Below are 17,205 nucleotides of genomic sequence, written 5' to 3' on the forward strand. Positions count from 1 at the left end.
TCCAGCCAAACCACAGGTGGTTTCGGCAAATGAAGGCACCGGGACTGGCAGTTTGCTGGAGAAGCGTGTAAGACAAGGACTTTCCTCCATCTTAGAGATCCTGTACCAGCAGGACAAACACGGCAGGGCAGAGAGGACAAGACTACTCCCAAACGAGTCACTGCACATTCAACGCCGCAAGTAATGATAATCGGAAAGCGTGGAGGAGTAGCAGAGGAACAGGAACCATGAGGCCACGCCTCCTACTCTTTAGAAGATTCTGCCCAGGGATGAAAGTTTAGGATGAGCTGAGCTACTCTGAAGCGACGACCCATGAGCCGGTGATCAGAACCGTAGTGGTTCTAGCTGGGTCACAGACCCACCTACTCACTAAGGCCAGATCAACGCAGGCCAGCCAGAGAGGGAGGAGCACTCAGTGGTCACCCGCACGCTTCACAGCAGAGCGAGAGGCAGGGCTGGCAGAGGATGGTCAGGGCCGGGCCAGAGGGCCCATCAGACCTGGGGACGGCATCCAGACTGACCCAGCGGGGCCTGCTCAGAGGGGCTGGAAGCAACAGGGCAGGAGAGAGGCTCAGCCAGCGAGCTGAGTGCAGGCAGGCGGGTGACCAGCAGGAGGCGAGCTGGAGGCAGGCAGGTTTCTCAGGGCGAGTGTGGAACAGAGCACATAAATAATGTAAAGTGGAGCGTAAGCTGACACTCAGGGAGGAGGGCGTCCCATTGGGTGGATCTCAGCGTAATGACGCGCAAGTTTCCGTGCTGCAGTTAAGGAACAGCATGCATGCCCTCCTGCTCACTGGACAGGGGACTCACAGGCACACAGCAGACTGAGAGACAGCAGGGCCAACTTCCCCCAACTCCCTGACTTTTATCCTTATACTAACTCCTCTCTCCCAGATTCTCCAGTTTATAGCAAACCTAACCCCCCCCCCCCCCCATCTCACACCACACCACCCTCCCTTTTATAAAGAACAGCACCGGACAGAGTTCACGTCAAGGTCTACGGTCACAGGAATGGCAATTCAGCTTGAGAGGCATAAATATTTAAAATATGAGTTGCAACAGGGACAACAAAGCAGAAGAGTGAGCTCAGAGCCACCGCAGTCACAGCTGGATCCCAGCAGCTCAGAGCCACTGCGTTACAGCTGGATCCCAGCAGCTCAGAGCCACTGCGTTACAGCTGGATCCCAGCAGCTCAGAGCCACTGCGTTACAGCTGGATCCCAGCAGCTCAGAGCCACTGCGTTACAGCTGGGTCTCACAGCCTTGCGCACCTTTAGACAGATAAAGCACAGCAGGCAAAACTATTGGGATACAAATCACTAATTAAACAGCAGCCAGCAGACTGACTCCCACGGTGTGTGCTAGAGGTGTGGATAACAACTTTATCCACCGGCTCAGTGCACACCGTAAGCCCCTGACAGTGATGGGGTCAGCACAATGGCAAGCACAGCACAATGGCAAGCACAGCACAATGGCAAGCACAGCACAATGGCAAGCACAGCACAGCATCAGACCTCAGTGCTGCATACCTACAGCCAGCCCTGCAATCCTGGATCTTTCCCACTGTGAGGTTATGCACAACCTCAGGCGTGTGGGAAATGAGCAATCAGAGCACCCAGACACACAAAACACACAGCATGTGCACTGGCATGTAAATAAAGACAAGCGTTACACCCTGAATACCATCAGGGGGAGAGCTCTCCAGAGAACACACAAACACATGACTGGATTTATACGGAGAGGCTTGAAGGTAGGGGGAGGGGCGCGAGATCTGAACAGGCTGCTTATCACAGCCCTGAACCCTACAAGGAGCAAGATGACAGAACTGGTGTCAGGCCTGGTTACCTTGGAAACTCAGATGAAAGTGCAGGTGTCCTGCAAGGAGTGAGAGGTAGTTACTGAAAGACAGTGACACACATCCAGAGCTCCGTTCGTAAGCCGCGTCTGCACCCACCACATTAACGTGTAACGAGATCAGGCCACTGAGCGCTGAGCCGACACAGCGTGCCTCCGAAGGAGACCGACACGGTTCCAAGGATCAGTGGTGGTCGCTTGCATGGGGGGGGGGGGTCCTCATCATGTGACAGGTGTTAAGGGGAGGGGGGCACTCACACACCAGCATGCACAATTACGGCACGAAGAAAAGCAACCAAAGAACCAGTGATGACATCAGGCATGATTGTAGCTGAAATGAAAACTGACTGACAGAGAGAGAGAGAGAGACACACACACACAGGGATAGAGAGAGAGAGAGAGAGAGAGAGACACACACACAGGGATAGAGAGAGAGAGAGAGAGACACACACACAGGGATAGAGAGAGAGAGAGAGAGAGACACACACACAGGGATAGAGAGAGAGACACAGATCGAACAACAGACAGACAAACAGACGAGCACATCGATCCGAACAGGTGGTTTCCCAGACCAGGCCCTACAGAATTCTTTCCCAGTGCTGAATCACACAGCATCCAACCAGCCGCCGAGCAGAAAGGCTGCACTCTGGATCGTCTGCCCTGGGTCCAGGCCTGCGCCACGGCCTGAATTAAGCAGGCTGCCCATTAACGGAACAGAATCCACACAGAACCCTCAGGCTGCTCATTAACGGAACGGAATCCACACAGAACCCTCAGGCAACCTCCTGCCTTCAGACGCATCATCACGTAGAAAAGATGTAACACACTCAATTCCAGTTCAATAAGAACTTCCAATTCAAAAAACTTTAAAATGAAATCATTCTAAAATGTCCACAATCAGGGGTATTGTAGACCAGAAATCACACTAACCCAGACGTGTATGAGCAAAGCATGCCTTCCACTGTGGAGTCAACTGAACTTGGACAATTTGAATGGCACAGTTTATAGCATCAGCAACGTGCTGAAGAGCCCCCAGAGGAACTAAACACGAGAGAGGGTCGTCACAGCGAGATACAGGGAGCAAGGACAAAGCCCGGGTCTCCGGCGAGCCAGAGATAACAGCCCCGCCAGCTGGTGAGGGTAGCAGTGCCGAATCAGAGCCGACGGGAAACCGTCTGCGGGTCTGGACCTCAACCAGTGGCAGATAAGCAGCTTGGCAGATCATTATCCGGCACAGGGCCGAGCCGAAGGGGGGCCACGATGGCACGAGGGCCCTTTCAACTTGGGGAGGGATGCCTTATCGTGGCCTGTCCACCAGGGGACCCCTCCTGAGGGGGGAGTCACTGACTGACCAGCATTGCAGGACGTTACCCTGTGCATCACTCCAGGAAACACCCTCCCTTGACCGACCAGACAGACAGATGGACGCACGCCAACACTCCCCAGCTGTGTGAGGACCGTGCCTGCAGCACAGTAAACGAAGGGGCTCCACAGAGACATCAGATGCGGGACGTCTCCATCACACCAAAACATACCAAACGGCAGCTTCTCTGAAGGGCATTGCTGCTTAAATTCTTAGCAGGCGGCCGTGAGACCGGCGCTGGTATTTTGGGACACCTCGTCAGTGCAGTGTTGAACAGCGACAGTATTCGCTAAAACAGCATGTGACAATCGTGGCCGTGCATTTAAAGGAACACTGCTTAGGTTTGGTGACCCATCAAAGAAGTCAGGCATTTTGTCCCCGGTGAACCTTGCTAGAAGGAACGCTGGCTGTAAGCTGAAGTCTTGACATCTTCAGTAAGGTATTACATCAAATGCAAAACTTGGAGCACCTGTAAATCAAATGCAGCAGAGATTCTGAGAATTTGATTGTACGACTTCTGACACAAATATCGAGGGTTAATTTCAGACCCTGTACTCTAGTTATACAGACTTCAGGAAGCAGAAGACAGCCAGACTGAGTTTGGGCTTTGCTCACAATCAAGAGTCCCTTTAAACAAGCGTACTAATAAAACGCTCCAGTTCCTCTCAGGGACACCCTGGGGGAGGCGGAGCCCAGCGGCACTGTCGCGGGAGGCAGCACGGGAATACCGGGAGAGCCGTTAACCCCCACAGGGGCTGTTAGTACGGCAGGGTGTTGACAAGCGAAGACGCCTTGTGGAGCTTCTCTCAATTCAAACCACTCTGCCTGCAGGGAAACAGACCGTGGGAATCGTGAAGAGACTGAAAGGCGGGGGGAGGGAGGGGCATACAGCCGCCCCAAGCAGAGCATGCCGAGAACACACACGGGGAGCTCTCACACGACACGCCGCAAGGACAGCATCACAGTCCGCATGCAATCATCCACGCACCACAGTCCACGTCACAGGAAGGAGACTGCCTGCTCAGCCAAGTCACACGCACTGACTGTCCCAGGGAAGCCCTAACCATGCCGATCAGCCCAGCAGCGGAAGAGAGCCACAGGTAAGCTGAGCTTCTACAATTCTGACTGCACGCACGTTGGAATCTGCGTTGCTGCGATCCTTACGGCTCCAGCTCTGACCAGAGAAGGGAAGGTACTCGGCCGAAGACGAAACAGAAAGCAGCGGACAGAGTGCTGGGTTTGACCGCTCACGGGGGGACCTGAACACAAATCTTACTGCTCAGGTACAAACCAAGGCCTACAAATCAGCCACAGGGCAAAAGAGATGGCGCTATGTAGAGGACCAGGGGCACACGGAGCGAGCGAGGTACACGCAATGCACACACACAGGAGACCTGTGCCTAGCCTGCCCCTTCGCCTGCGGACTGATAGAGCCTAAGAGGGCAGGTGATAAAGGCCCAGTTACCAATACTGCACAGGGACCCAACCCTAGATATGGGGGCTTCAAAGGCAAGAGACCCGACTTCCCCAAGCCCAATGCTTAAATCAATATGCTATGTTGCAAAAGGGAATGGAGATACCACCACACAGTACGTGACGATCACACACCACGGGCAAACACCATACATACATCAGGGTTAAATTCAATACAGCAAGAAGGCAAAGAACAAATAAAGGTCAGAGAAAAATGTCTCCGATTTGAAACTATACATCAGGAACGAAGCCTTTATGTGCAGAGACCTTGTAGATCAATGTTCAGACCTGAACCTTCAGGCACAATGTTAACACAGAACGACTCACTACATTATCCTGAATGACTGTATACGCAGTGCGAAAATGGATGGAATTCCCTGCCAATATAAACAAAATAACTGTCTGCTCTGTGAGCAGCTTCCGAGCTTGAAGACAAGTTACACTGGATAAAAGACGAGAGAACGACCACAATACGACTGGTCCTGAGGGATGTACCCGAGGTATGTACCCGAGGTCCTGAGGTATGTACCCGAGGTATGTACCCGAGGTCCTGAGGGATGTACCCATCTACTAATGATCAACACTGAGTAAATCTGCTCTATTTACCAAAAGCTGCCTGTACTCACTTTCTAATTTGTGGTCACAATTCTCTCCAACCACAAAGCTAAGCTTTTGCAGTTTGATATGTATGGATGGTCCTACAGAAGCAGCATCCCAAAGCCTTCAACCCAAGGCCCACGGCCACTGAGGGCCTGCACACGGCAGCTCCGACATCCGCTCTGCAGCACTGGGTCGCCCATGGAAACGGAGAAAGTCACAGGCATGTGGTGGCACATGGCACTTACAGAGCATGTCTCAACAGGGGGAAAAAAACTGAACCTGCACATCTAATGGATTTTAACAAGATGCTACCTGTAGGTATTTTAATATTTTGAAGAAATTCCTGAAAAATGATCTCTGAATGGGACGACTGCATCCTGAAAAGCCTGTTCAAATGAAATAAAATGTCAGATAAGACTGAATAATAATCATCACTTTATGAATCCCCGTGGGGAAATTGTCTTTTACGCCTCACTCAACTTGCTCTTTGTAGAACAAGTTGTCCGTGAAGGGCAGCCACCCATAGCGGCACCCAGGGAGCTGGGGGCTGAGGGCCTTGCTCAAGGAACCGCAGACGTGCTGAGGCTGGGTTTGAACCGGCGACCTTGTGATTACAAGCACACAGGCTTAGTCCACTGAGCCACCCTGGAAGGTGGAGAGGCAGGACAGCGAGCGTTCTAGTGCAAGCTGCCTCAGAAGGAGCCATGCAAACAACATGGTCACGTACACAATTAACAGACTGAAGTGGCCTCTTACTCCCATGTGCATCTAAAGCTTGTACACAGATTCATTAAAAGGCGGCTGAATATCGCTGTGGTACTATGGTAACAGTATGGGAGCACAGTGGTGCAGCCAGCCACCCTAGAGGACCAGCCAGCTAGGAGGCCAAAGAAAGATCAGGGTGAAACTCAACAGGGCAGACTGACCTGCCATAGCTCTGGGTTAAGTGGAGTTGCCTGGCCTCCACCTCTCCATCAAGAGAGCTTTTATACTGAGCTTTCATGTAAAATTCACGGCCAAATGCAGTTAATTCCTGCCTGAGCATTTCAAAAGCAGCAAATCAAAGAAACTGGGCCCTAAGGAGGAGTTAAATGGGCATAGTTTCTCAGCAGTTACCAAAAGAAGGAGATTCATTCCATCGATCGTTCTGAAGCGCGGTAGTGCGCAAGACCAGATGGCCACGCCATGGCAACGAAGCGGGTGGTGCAGAGACACTAAACGTGCGGCAATCGTGGCATGGGATTCGCCACAGCAATTACCAGCCGGCCGACCTCACCACAACAGCCGCTCCCTCGCAGCGTCCCACTAAGCTTCCTTCCGTTACCGCCTTAAAACCACGAGCGCAGCAAACCCTCCAAGCCCGCGTATAACCACAGTGCAGCACCTTCATCACGAAAAGTGGTAAAACAACAGGACGCGGCATCTTACTGCTAAGTAGAACTGTTTATTTGGGTGAAGTTTTAACAGGGGGCAATGTGCAGCTATTTACTGAGAATATCAGCCATTTAATTTTGTGCGCCTGTACATATTCATACAATAACTGAAATGCTTCACTGTTTCGGCCGTTTTAGAGGTTTGTTCAGTGAACCGAGGTACGAACTCAGAAGGTGGCTGATAAATCATCAACAGGCAGCAGACAAGAGGAAAAAGAGCCGACCCCAGGAAAGGCGAGTTCATGTCGCCCAAGGATCGACTGCAGCGCACGTGCGGGCACTCGCGCGGACGGGCTCGCTGCTCCACACCTGTCCCACGGAGCGTCTCGCGGGCGCGGCGTGGCAACTTACCGAGGCGGCTCGCGCTACTCAGCCGGCATCCACTCCCGCGTCGCTGCATCGTCTCCAACACTCCGCCCACTCCAAAATTAACTACTAAGTCGACACAAAACTGGAGTATAACCACTTTATGCCAATATAAATGCAACCGGCTTAAAAACCACATACACTCTTGCAGGGTACTACACACGAGTAGAATCAGTTTTGCTAGTTTGTGAACTTCAGGCAGACTCGCTGAGAAGATAACTAGTGCAGAATAGAATAATATTGCTAATGCAAACTTCAACTAACTTGGTTTTCTCACGCTACGTACGTGAGAGGAGACAGTCATACACAACTCATACACACATTTCAAGCTTCAAATCACCCAACGTCGCCCAGGCAACCAGCCAGATAACCACATATTCTTAAAGGGGCCCTATCGTCCTATAAAAATCTTCACTTAATGTATCGTTATTCTGAGTTTTTGTTGTGGAACATTGCTACAAGTTTATTAAAGTACTTCGAGACAGATCAGAAAAAGTCTGGATGGGGGCCTCCCGTTTAAACACTTACTTGAGCCGGTTCTCCTTGCTTCGCTCGAAGTCACCGGTGACGGACCGTCCGCCACTGGTCCCTCAGCTTCTTTCCCCCGAGTCGTTTAATACCCCCTGGCCTTACTATCGGCAATGTACATATGTAGCTAGCAGTACACTCTCCACTGGGTTTTCGACTAATTCTCACTCTGTTTCTTCAAATAAATTAATAGTAGGTTTTCCGACAGCTACACTAGTTATAAAAATGTCAACCTGTTCTGTTAAAAACAATAAAATTATGAATCTACGTATTCTGTGAAGCGACGAGGGAGCGGGACGGAAATAACCCTGGCCGATCGCTACTCTCCTCCTCAGCGCTTGTAACACCGACACACTGGGACGATGCGGGCGCGAACTAATGACGTCGGCCGGCTTGTCGCCGCACTCCTTGCGGCGCGGACTTTAATCATCAAAGCCAGCTGTACAGTGGGCGGGCCCCGCCCCTTTCTGAACGGCGACTGAATATTGCGTCACTCGATCAACAAACTAAGTCGGGGCAGACTGGTCTTTCCGGCAGTGCGTTTGCGGGTTTTCAAAGGAAGTGTTTTAAAAACGTGATTTCTGTTTCGTTGGAATTGGCGATTTCGATATTAGAAAACTAACAAGATGGAATTTAGGCGGTTAATTAAAGTGATTGTTCAACAACAGTAAACTCCCTTTGCAAAAATTCACAGGCAGGAGAGTGATACTATCGGCCAATCAAGGTTAACTTGAAAGACTGAAAAGCTTTACGCCCCACCGAGGTGAAGATAGGGGTTCTTATTAGCGGTGCCAGGCGGGCACAAACAAGCGGTGTGGTGTTTTCCCTGGCGTCGTTCCGAGTGCGTCATGCTCCGTCATCCTGTTTTCTAGAAGCGAGAACTCCGCTGACTCGCCCATCCATCACTGGCAGTGTTGCCGACTTAGCGACCTTCTCAGAACCCTTTAGCGATTTTTTAAGCGACTAACGACAAATCTAGAGACTTTTTGGACAAGTGTTAGCTGACAACAGAAAGAGAAAAAATGTAAATAAGAACAGCTTTACTGAGGAGGGTCCAGCTGCAGACGCCCGTAGAGTGGAGCTCCACCGGAAATATGTCAGCTCCACAGGAAACACGTGATCTCAACTCTGTTACAGCAAATAAACCCAAACCTTAACCCTAACCGGAGCTCCACTTTATGTCCTTAAAGATCACGTGTTTCCTGTGTAGGTGACATATTTTAGGTGGAGCTTGTGGTGAGCAATAACTCCAACAAGCTCCACTCAGTAGGAGTCTGCAGCTAGACTCTCTTTTGGCTTTATTGGGGATGTGGCTGTATGAAATACAGTATATGTGAGCACTGGGAGTAAGAGAGATGGAAACAGGTGTAAAAAGACTGACCTCTGACACCAGGCAAAATACAAACGACGCGATGACGCCACATATATGCTAATTACCGCATAGCATCATCTAGCTACATTTAGCGGCTTTCTGAGTATGCTTTGGTTACTTTCCATTGAAAGTAGTTGGCAACACTGGATAATTGCCTCCAGTACCTGGCACCAGCACAGGGATGTCCCACAAAGCAAGGCACAGAGCTCAGCAGGAAGCTGGGAAGGTCTGAATACAGGGGCCTCTGTTCAAAGACAGGAAAGGGCTCCCCCCGCATATGCATATGTCTGTCGCCTGGAGATACCTTTCCAAGATACAGAACCGAGAGTAACAGCTCATTTGCTTACAGCTGTGCATGCGTGTGTCCAAAGGGTCTATCTTACCAGCGACCTGCTGCACCAAAAAGCTTAAAGTGATGGAAAGAGCATAAACATTCACAGCATGCTATTCTGATTAGACCAGGCTTCTTTCCGTAGGAGGCTCGGCAGAGCCCAGCTGAGGCTGATCAGCTGGCAATGACTTCGGGCTAATTCTCACACCGCTCTTTGAATTCACGTCGACAGAAGTGTGTTAGCGCTGGCTGGGTAAGACCCATCCCTGAGTCTGTCGGTGATACAGGCGGAAGGCAGACTGGTCTCTTTGGATCATACTGGGCTAAATAAAGACCAATAACAGGCCAAGCAGGGGCCTGTATCACAAAGCAGGGTTCCTCAATTAGCTGGATAACTTGTCGGATTTAAGGTACCCCAGCTTAAATGGACTTTATCTTTGTTCACCTACGTTTAGCCCAGACTAACTTAAACGCAACAAGTTATCAGGTTAAGAAGTAATAATAACTGATGCTTTATTGATCCCTGTGGGGAAATCCTCTTTATGTCTCCCCTCAACATGCTCTCTGTTGTTGAGAGTGAGCTGGCTGTGAAGGGCAGCCACCCAGGGAGCTGGGGGTTAAGGGCCCTTGATCAAGGGCCCACAGATGTACCGAGACTGAAGCAGTGACTCTGATCACAGGCACAGAGGCTTAGCCCACTGAGCCACATGCTCAGGGTGCTTTGTGGTACCCGCCCCATGTGGCAGTCACATCTCGTACTGAATTATGCATCCAAACGACAGATTTTAGTCCCCACCATGAGTGCAGAATCCACTACCATCATTAGTCCCTGCAGCTGTTTACTGATCCCGGTCCTTGGCCACTGGGATACACACTGTGATCTTTGCTAAGCGATGCGATTTCTTGTTTCTTCAAACTGACATACACCGTGTGACTGCTTGCAGGGTAACAGCAATATTAGACAAGGATTGGACTATGAACTCCCAATGGATACATTTCCATCATGGTAATCAGTGCAACTAAATACAACAAAGGCTCAATTCAGGGTTGTTCTCTATTTACCTTAACCCTAAAGATGCCATACTGGTGAGATTGTTTCACCTGAAATCTACACCAATGAGAAACACAAAAGGAATATGCATGGAGACCACGGCCCGAGCCCCGCTGTGTACACTCGCCGGTGCATTGCCGTCTGAGGATTTGTTAAAACCTGCCCAGACCCACCTTCGGAGCATCACACGCACACAGCCCCACATTACAGTGCCATGCACATCCCCCAGTGGCACTGCACTGCAGTGTTTTACTTATCCATGTGATCCACCCATTTTGTACCATCTTCCACAGACCGGCAACCGGCTCAATCCGTCACCCAGGAAGCCCACTCCCGCTGCTCAAACTTTACGTTTCACATTGACTTTGTCACGTATCTGAGGTACATTCCAGGGCTGACAAAGGGGGTGCTGTACTGTGATGGGACGTTTGCACCGTGGATGATAATGTAGAGGAACAAGTAATGAAAACATCAAGCAGGGGAATATGCAAGCATTGCTGGGAGACAGAGGTAATCAATCAGTCACCTACCCATCCATCCATAGCTGCTTAGCCCAAGCAGATCCGATCCCAAGGAGCAGAGGGGAGGCCCCAAACATGATGCTGCTATGTCCTAGGGCAACTACCCACCTACACACACACCCACAAGACACAACATGGGCGATTCGGAGACATCGATTCACCATTTTTCTGGACTGCGGGAGGAAACCTGCTCAGCACAGGTAGGATGTACAAACGCCACATGGAGCAGGAGCAGAACTGCAGGCCTGAACCCCAGAGAGGAGGGGCCTCCCTGCCCCCCCAGCAGGCCCAAAGAGGATGAAGGGATACAGCAAAGCGAAAGGCATTTAGGGCAGAGTCCAGGCTGGATTTGCAAACACTGATTTTGTTATAACTGGTATTAACAAAAGTTATCTTTCACCAAAGCAGATTCAAACAGACAAAAAACGTTTCAAAAAATGAAACCATGAATGAGAACCAGAAAAATACAAAGTAGCACAGAGGGGGACCCCAGCCTGTCGAGGTCTCCAGCCCACACTGGCGGAGAACAGCTGCTTAACTGTGTTACACCAGCAAATGAAAGCACACAGGCACAGGAAAGCTGCTGACAGCACAGGCTCTGAGCCTCAGAACCACCACAGTCACTTAGGGAGGTGGGGGGGGGGGGTATACTGATCTACTAAAAAATAAAATTTCTACACGGCCCTTTACAAAATGAAGATTCAGGATCCAGTTAGTCAGAACTGAACAGACATCAAAATTCCAAACAGCATCCATGAGACATTAGCACGGAAAGATAGCTGACATGCGGCAAAGCCTTCTGGAGCAGGAACATGTGCTTTAAAGCTACGTGTGAGAAATCTCTTAAACCTGGACATCATAAATATGAAGGTTTTGTGACAGGAAAAACAAAAACATCTGAAGAATTTATTTACAAGAAATATCAGCACATTGAAATAATTAAATGGTTTGGGTATCATTACAATTCAGCAGAACCGTCTCTGTTATGACAAAGGCTTATGTAACGTAAAAAAAAATACACATTTATTTTTAATTGAAGTCACAGCATTATCAAAGGCATAAATAAGATCAGAGGAAGTCCCGCAGCCATGTTACTCCGCAGAACACCGTGCTTCCTTCCCTGACGCCGGTTACCACGGCAAACTGCAGATCTGATTGGCTGCGGTGTGGCTGCTTCAACAAGGAGTCCTGTGGAGGTCATACCGTCTGGCTGCTGCTCTTGGGGAGAGCGCAGTCGTGCGCCTCGTACCTGTCATCTGGAGGGAGGCGAGAGAAAGGGAAACTGTGCATGCAGTCAAAGCCACTTGTGGAGCCAAAAGGCAGTGAAGCCTCGTGCAGCACAGGGCAACAAGATATGGACATGGAGTACGACATGGAACCAGCAGGGGGCTCCCTCTACAAACACAAAAAACTATATTAATCTATATTCCAGTTAAAAATCCAGGGTCACTTGGGATCTGGAGCCTATCCCAGGCAGCACATGGAACGAGGTTGACACGAAGATACAGTACAGTACAGTACAGTTGATACGCATGGCACACTTAATGAAACACACTCACAGAAAGTTACAGCTCATTTTTCTTTCCAGAATTCCTCAGACTCATAGCAAACAAAAATATTCAGGGATTCTTCCAGTCTCTGTTTGGTTTTGTATTCTGCCCTTGTAGCATAAGGAACTTTAAGTACATTAATTACTCTGATGTATTGCGCCCATTAGATCGACAAACGTGGGCTGCGATCGGATGACATCACTGTCTGGAACCCATATTATTTTTCATAATGCAACAGAGGCGCCTGCTGGTGCACAGCGGAACTACATTCAGATACTTAATGAGAATTATTTAGAATTGCACGCTTTTAAACAGCTGGATATTTTACTTCAGCAGGTCAGGTGAAGAAACTTTCCCATATGGGTCCTACAGCACGATGCCTCCAGGGACGTTAAAACTCACAAAAGAGGAACCACCGCCTCACCTACTGGAGTGAGGAGATAAGCCAAACACAGGACTGTGCACGGCCATGCACAGAAAGGGTGCAGCGTCCTGCAGGGACACGTCCAGACTAGGGTACCTCCTGAAGTCAGGACCGCACCCCACAGCCCCTATGTCAGGGCAAGCCGGTACGGGAAACGAGCGGATGGGGGGATAAGGGGGAGAATTACGACACGGCTGGCGTAGGACGCTGCCTGAACCCGAGCTGTAACTGCGGCCGAGCAGGTGAGGTCTCCACCCATTACGGGGGAAACATGATTATTGGGGGCTTGTGTAAGCTGGTTTTGATTTATCGGGGGAGGCCCATGACAGCGGCAGCAGCAACGCGCCTCTTAACTTACAGGAAGTTTTCGTTCCCCATTTGTCCAAGTCTTCCATGTCCAGCTCCAGTACTGAAGGGACATCGTCCTCAAACACGGGCCTGGAGGGTATAGACGTCAAGGTGGGGGGTCAATCATAATTTGGAAACAAATCAGTCCTGCAGAGGAATCAGTCCAAACGAACAGCCTGGCTGGGGACCTGTTACTATACTGGTCCCCGCAAACACATAAATGGCCCCGCTGTTATTTTACGTTGATATTATTTAGCACCTTTATCCAACTGAGAACACAGAAACACAATGATGAAGAAACTGCTTTGGAAGAAACTCAATGTCGAACCAAATCAGTTATCGATTGTCCTGCCACAAAACACCAGTCACGCTTTTCGGGAACGAGGTGGTAGCGATGGGAAAAGCCCAGTCACCGACTGGGAAACCATTTATTTATCATAAGATAATAAGCAATTTAACTTTTTTTTTTTTTAATCTAAAATCCAAAATCGTCGATACAGGAAAACAGTTTAAGCAAAAGTAAGAAAATGTTTGATGTGGAATAAATTCCACAACATACTTCATGGATACATTACCTACGCTATATAGATTATTTGTACAATTTTATGTGGGAGAACCTCGAAGTATCAAACATGGACTTACGCTGGTATGTCTCCAGCAATGCAGTAATCTATGAGCACCTCCTTCTTGTTTGCCCCTAGAAAGAACGGAAACAAACTCACGTTTACACGAAAGGCGCTACGGGATGAACTCGGGGCGTCATTATTTGCAAATTTTGATAACCCACCTGGAGCCTCCTTCTTCTTCTTGTAGAGCCAGGTGAAGATGCCCAGCAGAACTGCGGTAAGCAGCAGCGCCGTGGCCAGAGCGGCCGCGACCGGCCATAGGGACTCCATGATCACCACCTCGGGACCCGACGTGGCGTTGACACCCGATAAATTCTCCGTAAAGTCAGCTGCGGGATCAAGGGGGTGGGGGTGATTATTAGTGCAAAACAGCGGGGGCGCAGTTCACCCCCTAGAGCCGGTCCGATAGCGCGTCCCGAAAGGTAACTGAGCTCGTCAGAACACCGGGTCTGGAACAGAAAGCAGTCCGGTTAGGGAGTGGGACCGCGTTTACCGGAGGATCGCACAAACAGGATGCCGAAAGCTGCGGCCGCACGCACAAGGAAGGGAGATAGAAAACGAGATCCGGGATTACCTTCGTGAACGCGATATCCTGCACTATCCTCTGTGACGGCTAGCTCTGGAATTAAGCGGGTCAAACTCTACTGCATGAACTCAATAAGCCCATGTGGCAAATTGTACACTTTTCAAAGAATGTCTGTAATCTATGGGAAGTCAAATCTCTCTGTCATACACACACTAAATATACAACCTGTTGAGTATAAAGAGTCACAGTCGCAGAGTATTGAGCTGGTTGGTTGGAACAGAACCTCGGTCTGGATTTGTACTTTTGGCCTGATCTTTCCCCAACTGTCTGTAATGGATTCGTTTTATGGGTAACTTGCCCTAAACTGTTAGCAGGTGATGACAAATCACCTCTCTTAGAGTAATGACTAAACTATGAGTAACAGAACTGAGTTACAGTTTACTAACAGTAATACATTTTATGACTCAGAAAAGTATCACAGCATACTGTAGGTACTGACACTACATTACCGTCTGCAAAGAACAAGTCAGGACAGAGATAGGGCTTCACAGGATCCCGCACTGCGACCTGGCTGGGTGTAAATGTGTGGGCTTGGGGGGGCTTCGGGGTGCTTGGAGGAGCCTGGGGGGGCTTGGAGGGGGGTGCCCTTAGCTTACAGACCAAACATCTTGAGACAATCTCCGCTGAGCCATTTCTGACCAACACGGAATAATAACTGACTGGTATGTTTGATTTTTGCTATGTGTGTGGATCCCAGCTGTGTGGATCCCAGTGAGTTAACCATTACGGTCAAACATCACTGCCAGCTTGATTCACACAGAAGGCTCAGATCACTACAGGGTCTTTAGATCTGTTAAATCTTAGCCTCTTTTCTAGACCTCCCGTGATTTTAGACACCACGGTCATAACTCATTAGTAACTCTTTTTAAAGTTAATCCCCTTAAAACAAATTATAGGAGGAATTATTCATTTACAATTGAATTGTAAAAGCATCTGTAAAACAAACATACAACACAAGGAGCATATTTACTTGAAGGGTTTAAGATACCGGCTCACCAACAATTTTCTCCCTGAAATTCCAGAATCGCAGTGACTGTCCAGTGCGGTTTATATATTTGCATTCCCAGTCCCCTCATTCTCTGCTTGTTTTCCTCTTACTTCCTGAGTCTCCCCTCTCTGCTAAGACCTGCCGCCACTCTGCTACTTACATTCCAGGTTAGTCCAACACGCTAATCAGATTTCCCAAATTACAGTGGTTGTCTCTTACTCGCCTGGAACACTTACCTGCAGTCATGTCTGTCCACCTTGGTGTCGGCATTGCTCAGAGTTTGGAAGAGGCAGGTTCCCTGCTGCATGAAATCTCCGCCAGTCACATGCGTAGGGCGTCACACTCCTGTTTTCTCACTCAGAGTTCTGACGCTCTGTATCTGCAGTTTCCGGGGCTGGGATTCCTGTAGGACAATGTGTGATCATTTGGGAGGTTGTGCAATAATCAGAGAGCCTGTTGCCACAAACCTGGCTACTTCGAAACCTTCTGCAGAAGTTCCTCCTGCCAAACTATGCTGGAATCCTATTGAGAGTAACATTTTGTGGCTAAAGACAGAAAGACTTTACCTCTATGAGCTATAAGAAGGCCGACACAATGCCGTGTAATACTGCCCCCCCCCCCCCCCCCCCCCAAAAAAAAAAAGTATTCAAATGCAGTTCGGAGTTCAGCTTCTCTTACGTTACAATATGCAAAGGGATTTCCATGCAAGCAGACGTCAGCCTCCTGCTCTTACTGGACTCAACTTTCATGATTCACGCCCCATTACTGGGCCCCATCTAACCAGTCAGAACCTGCCTGAAACCGGACGTCGTCTTCTAACCTTTTTCTCAGCAGTTACTCATCCTGTGTTCCATCTTTCCTGAGAAAGTGATTAATTTAATTCGGTAATGTGGCTATAATGTTTTGTGTGGGAAATATTCTTTGGTTTCTTAGTGCCGTGCAGCCCTCGTTAGTCTTTTGGTTACATGTAGGATTCCTGGATCAAAAGAATCAGGATTTGGTTTGGATGGTTCAGATGTTGGCTGGCTGTCTACTCATAATATTGAATTATCAGTAAAATAAGTCAGAATATGTCACTGAAATTACACAACTGAAAGAGAAGCTTTGTTTTTTTAAATAATACTTGTAAAAAATGAAAAATATAGTCAGCGTGGTGAATTGATGGATGGATGAATGGATGGAAAATCTGTTGGTTCATCTAATGAGTCTCGTCATGTGTCACGATCAGTGTAGAACCTTGCGGCGATCGTGCGGGCAGGCGTGCAAAGACAAGACAGGCAGGCAGGCAGAATACGGAGCAAACTTCAATAAGCACATCTAATGGAGCAGCGTGTGGCTCTGTGGGCTAAGCCTGTGTGCCTATAATCAGAAGGTTGCAGGTTCAAACCCAGCCTCAGCCTGTGGGTCCTTGAGCAAGGCCCTTAACCCCCAGCTCCCTGGGCACTGCTACAGGTGGCAACCCTTCGCAGACAACTTCCTCTATGAAAAAAGAGCAAGTTGTGGGAGGCGTAAAGACAATTTCCTTACGGGGACAATAAAAGTATCGATTATTATTATTATTAACCACAATGACGGACAAGGGAAACAGGTCAGACCAGGACTTAAATACACAAAGACTAATCAAGGGAATCGGACAAAGCTGGAGACGATCAGGGAAGCACACGTGGGTAATCAGGGGGCGTGGCACACATGGGGAGCGGACGAGCCGGGCATGACACCATGGTTGTCTGATCTCTGATGTGTATTTTATTTGCTATAAGATGTAGTGGAGTAAACGTCAAAAGCGTCCACG

General features: G+C 49.2%; 2 protein-coding genes across 2 annotated transcripts in view; both read right to left on the reverse strand.

The window, feature by feature from the left end:
* LOC125704778 (F-box/WD repeat-containing protein 7) overlaps positions 1 to 8,759 on the reverse strand; it is a 57,979-nt gene extending 49,220 nt beyond the window's left edge. Inside the window, exon 1 of the mRNA XM_048970788.1 lies at positions 7,617 to 8,759. The gene's annotated coding sequence lies outside the window, so the exon portion shown is untranslated. The remainder of the gene's footprint in view (positions 1 to 7,616) is intronic.
* A 3,024-nt stretch (positions 8,760 to 11,783) lies between these two features.
* Positions 11,784 to 15,801, reverse strand: LOC125705264 (transmembrane protein 154-like). Its single transcript, XM_048971718.1, has 5 exons — positions 15,650 to 15,801; positions 14,001 to 14,168; positions 13,856 to 13,910; positions 13,224 to 13,303; positions 11,784 to 12,147 (listed from the first exon to the last, which is right to left on the reverse strand). The coding sequence occupies exons 1-5, from the start codon at positions 15,681 to 15,683 to the stop codon at positions 12,089 to 12,091; spliced, it is 396 nt and encodes a 131-aa protein (XP_048827675.1). The 5' UTR covers positions 15,684 to 15,801; the 3' UTR covers positions 11,784 to 12,088.
* Between the last annotated feature and the right edge of the window lie 1,404 nt (positions 15,802 to 17,205).

Source organism: Brienomyrus brachyistius, chromosome 12 (genome assembly GCF_023856365.1).
Source record: "Brienomyrus brachyistius isolate T26 chromosome 12, BBRACH_0.4, whole genome shotgun sequence".
Lineage (NCBI taxonomy): Eukaryota > Metazoa > Chordata > Actinopteri > Osteoglossiformes > Mormyridae > Brienomyrus > Brienomyrus brachyistius.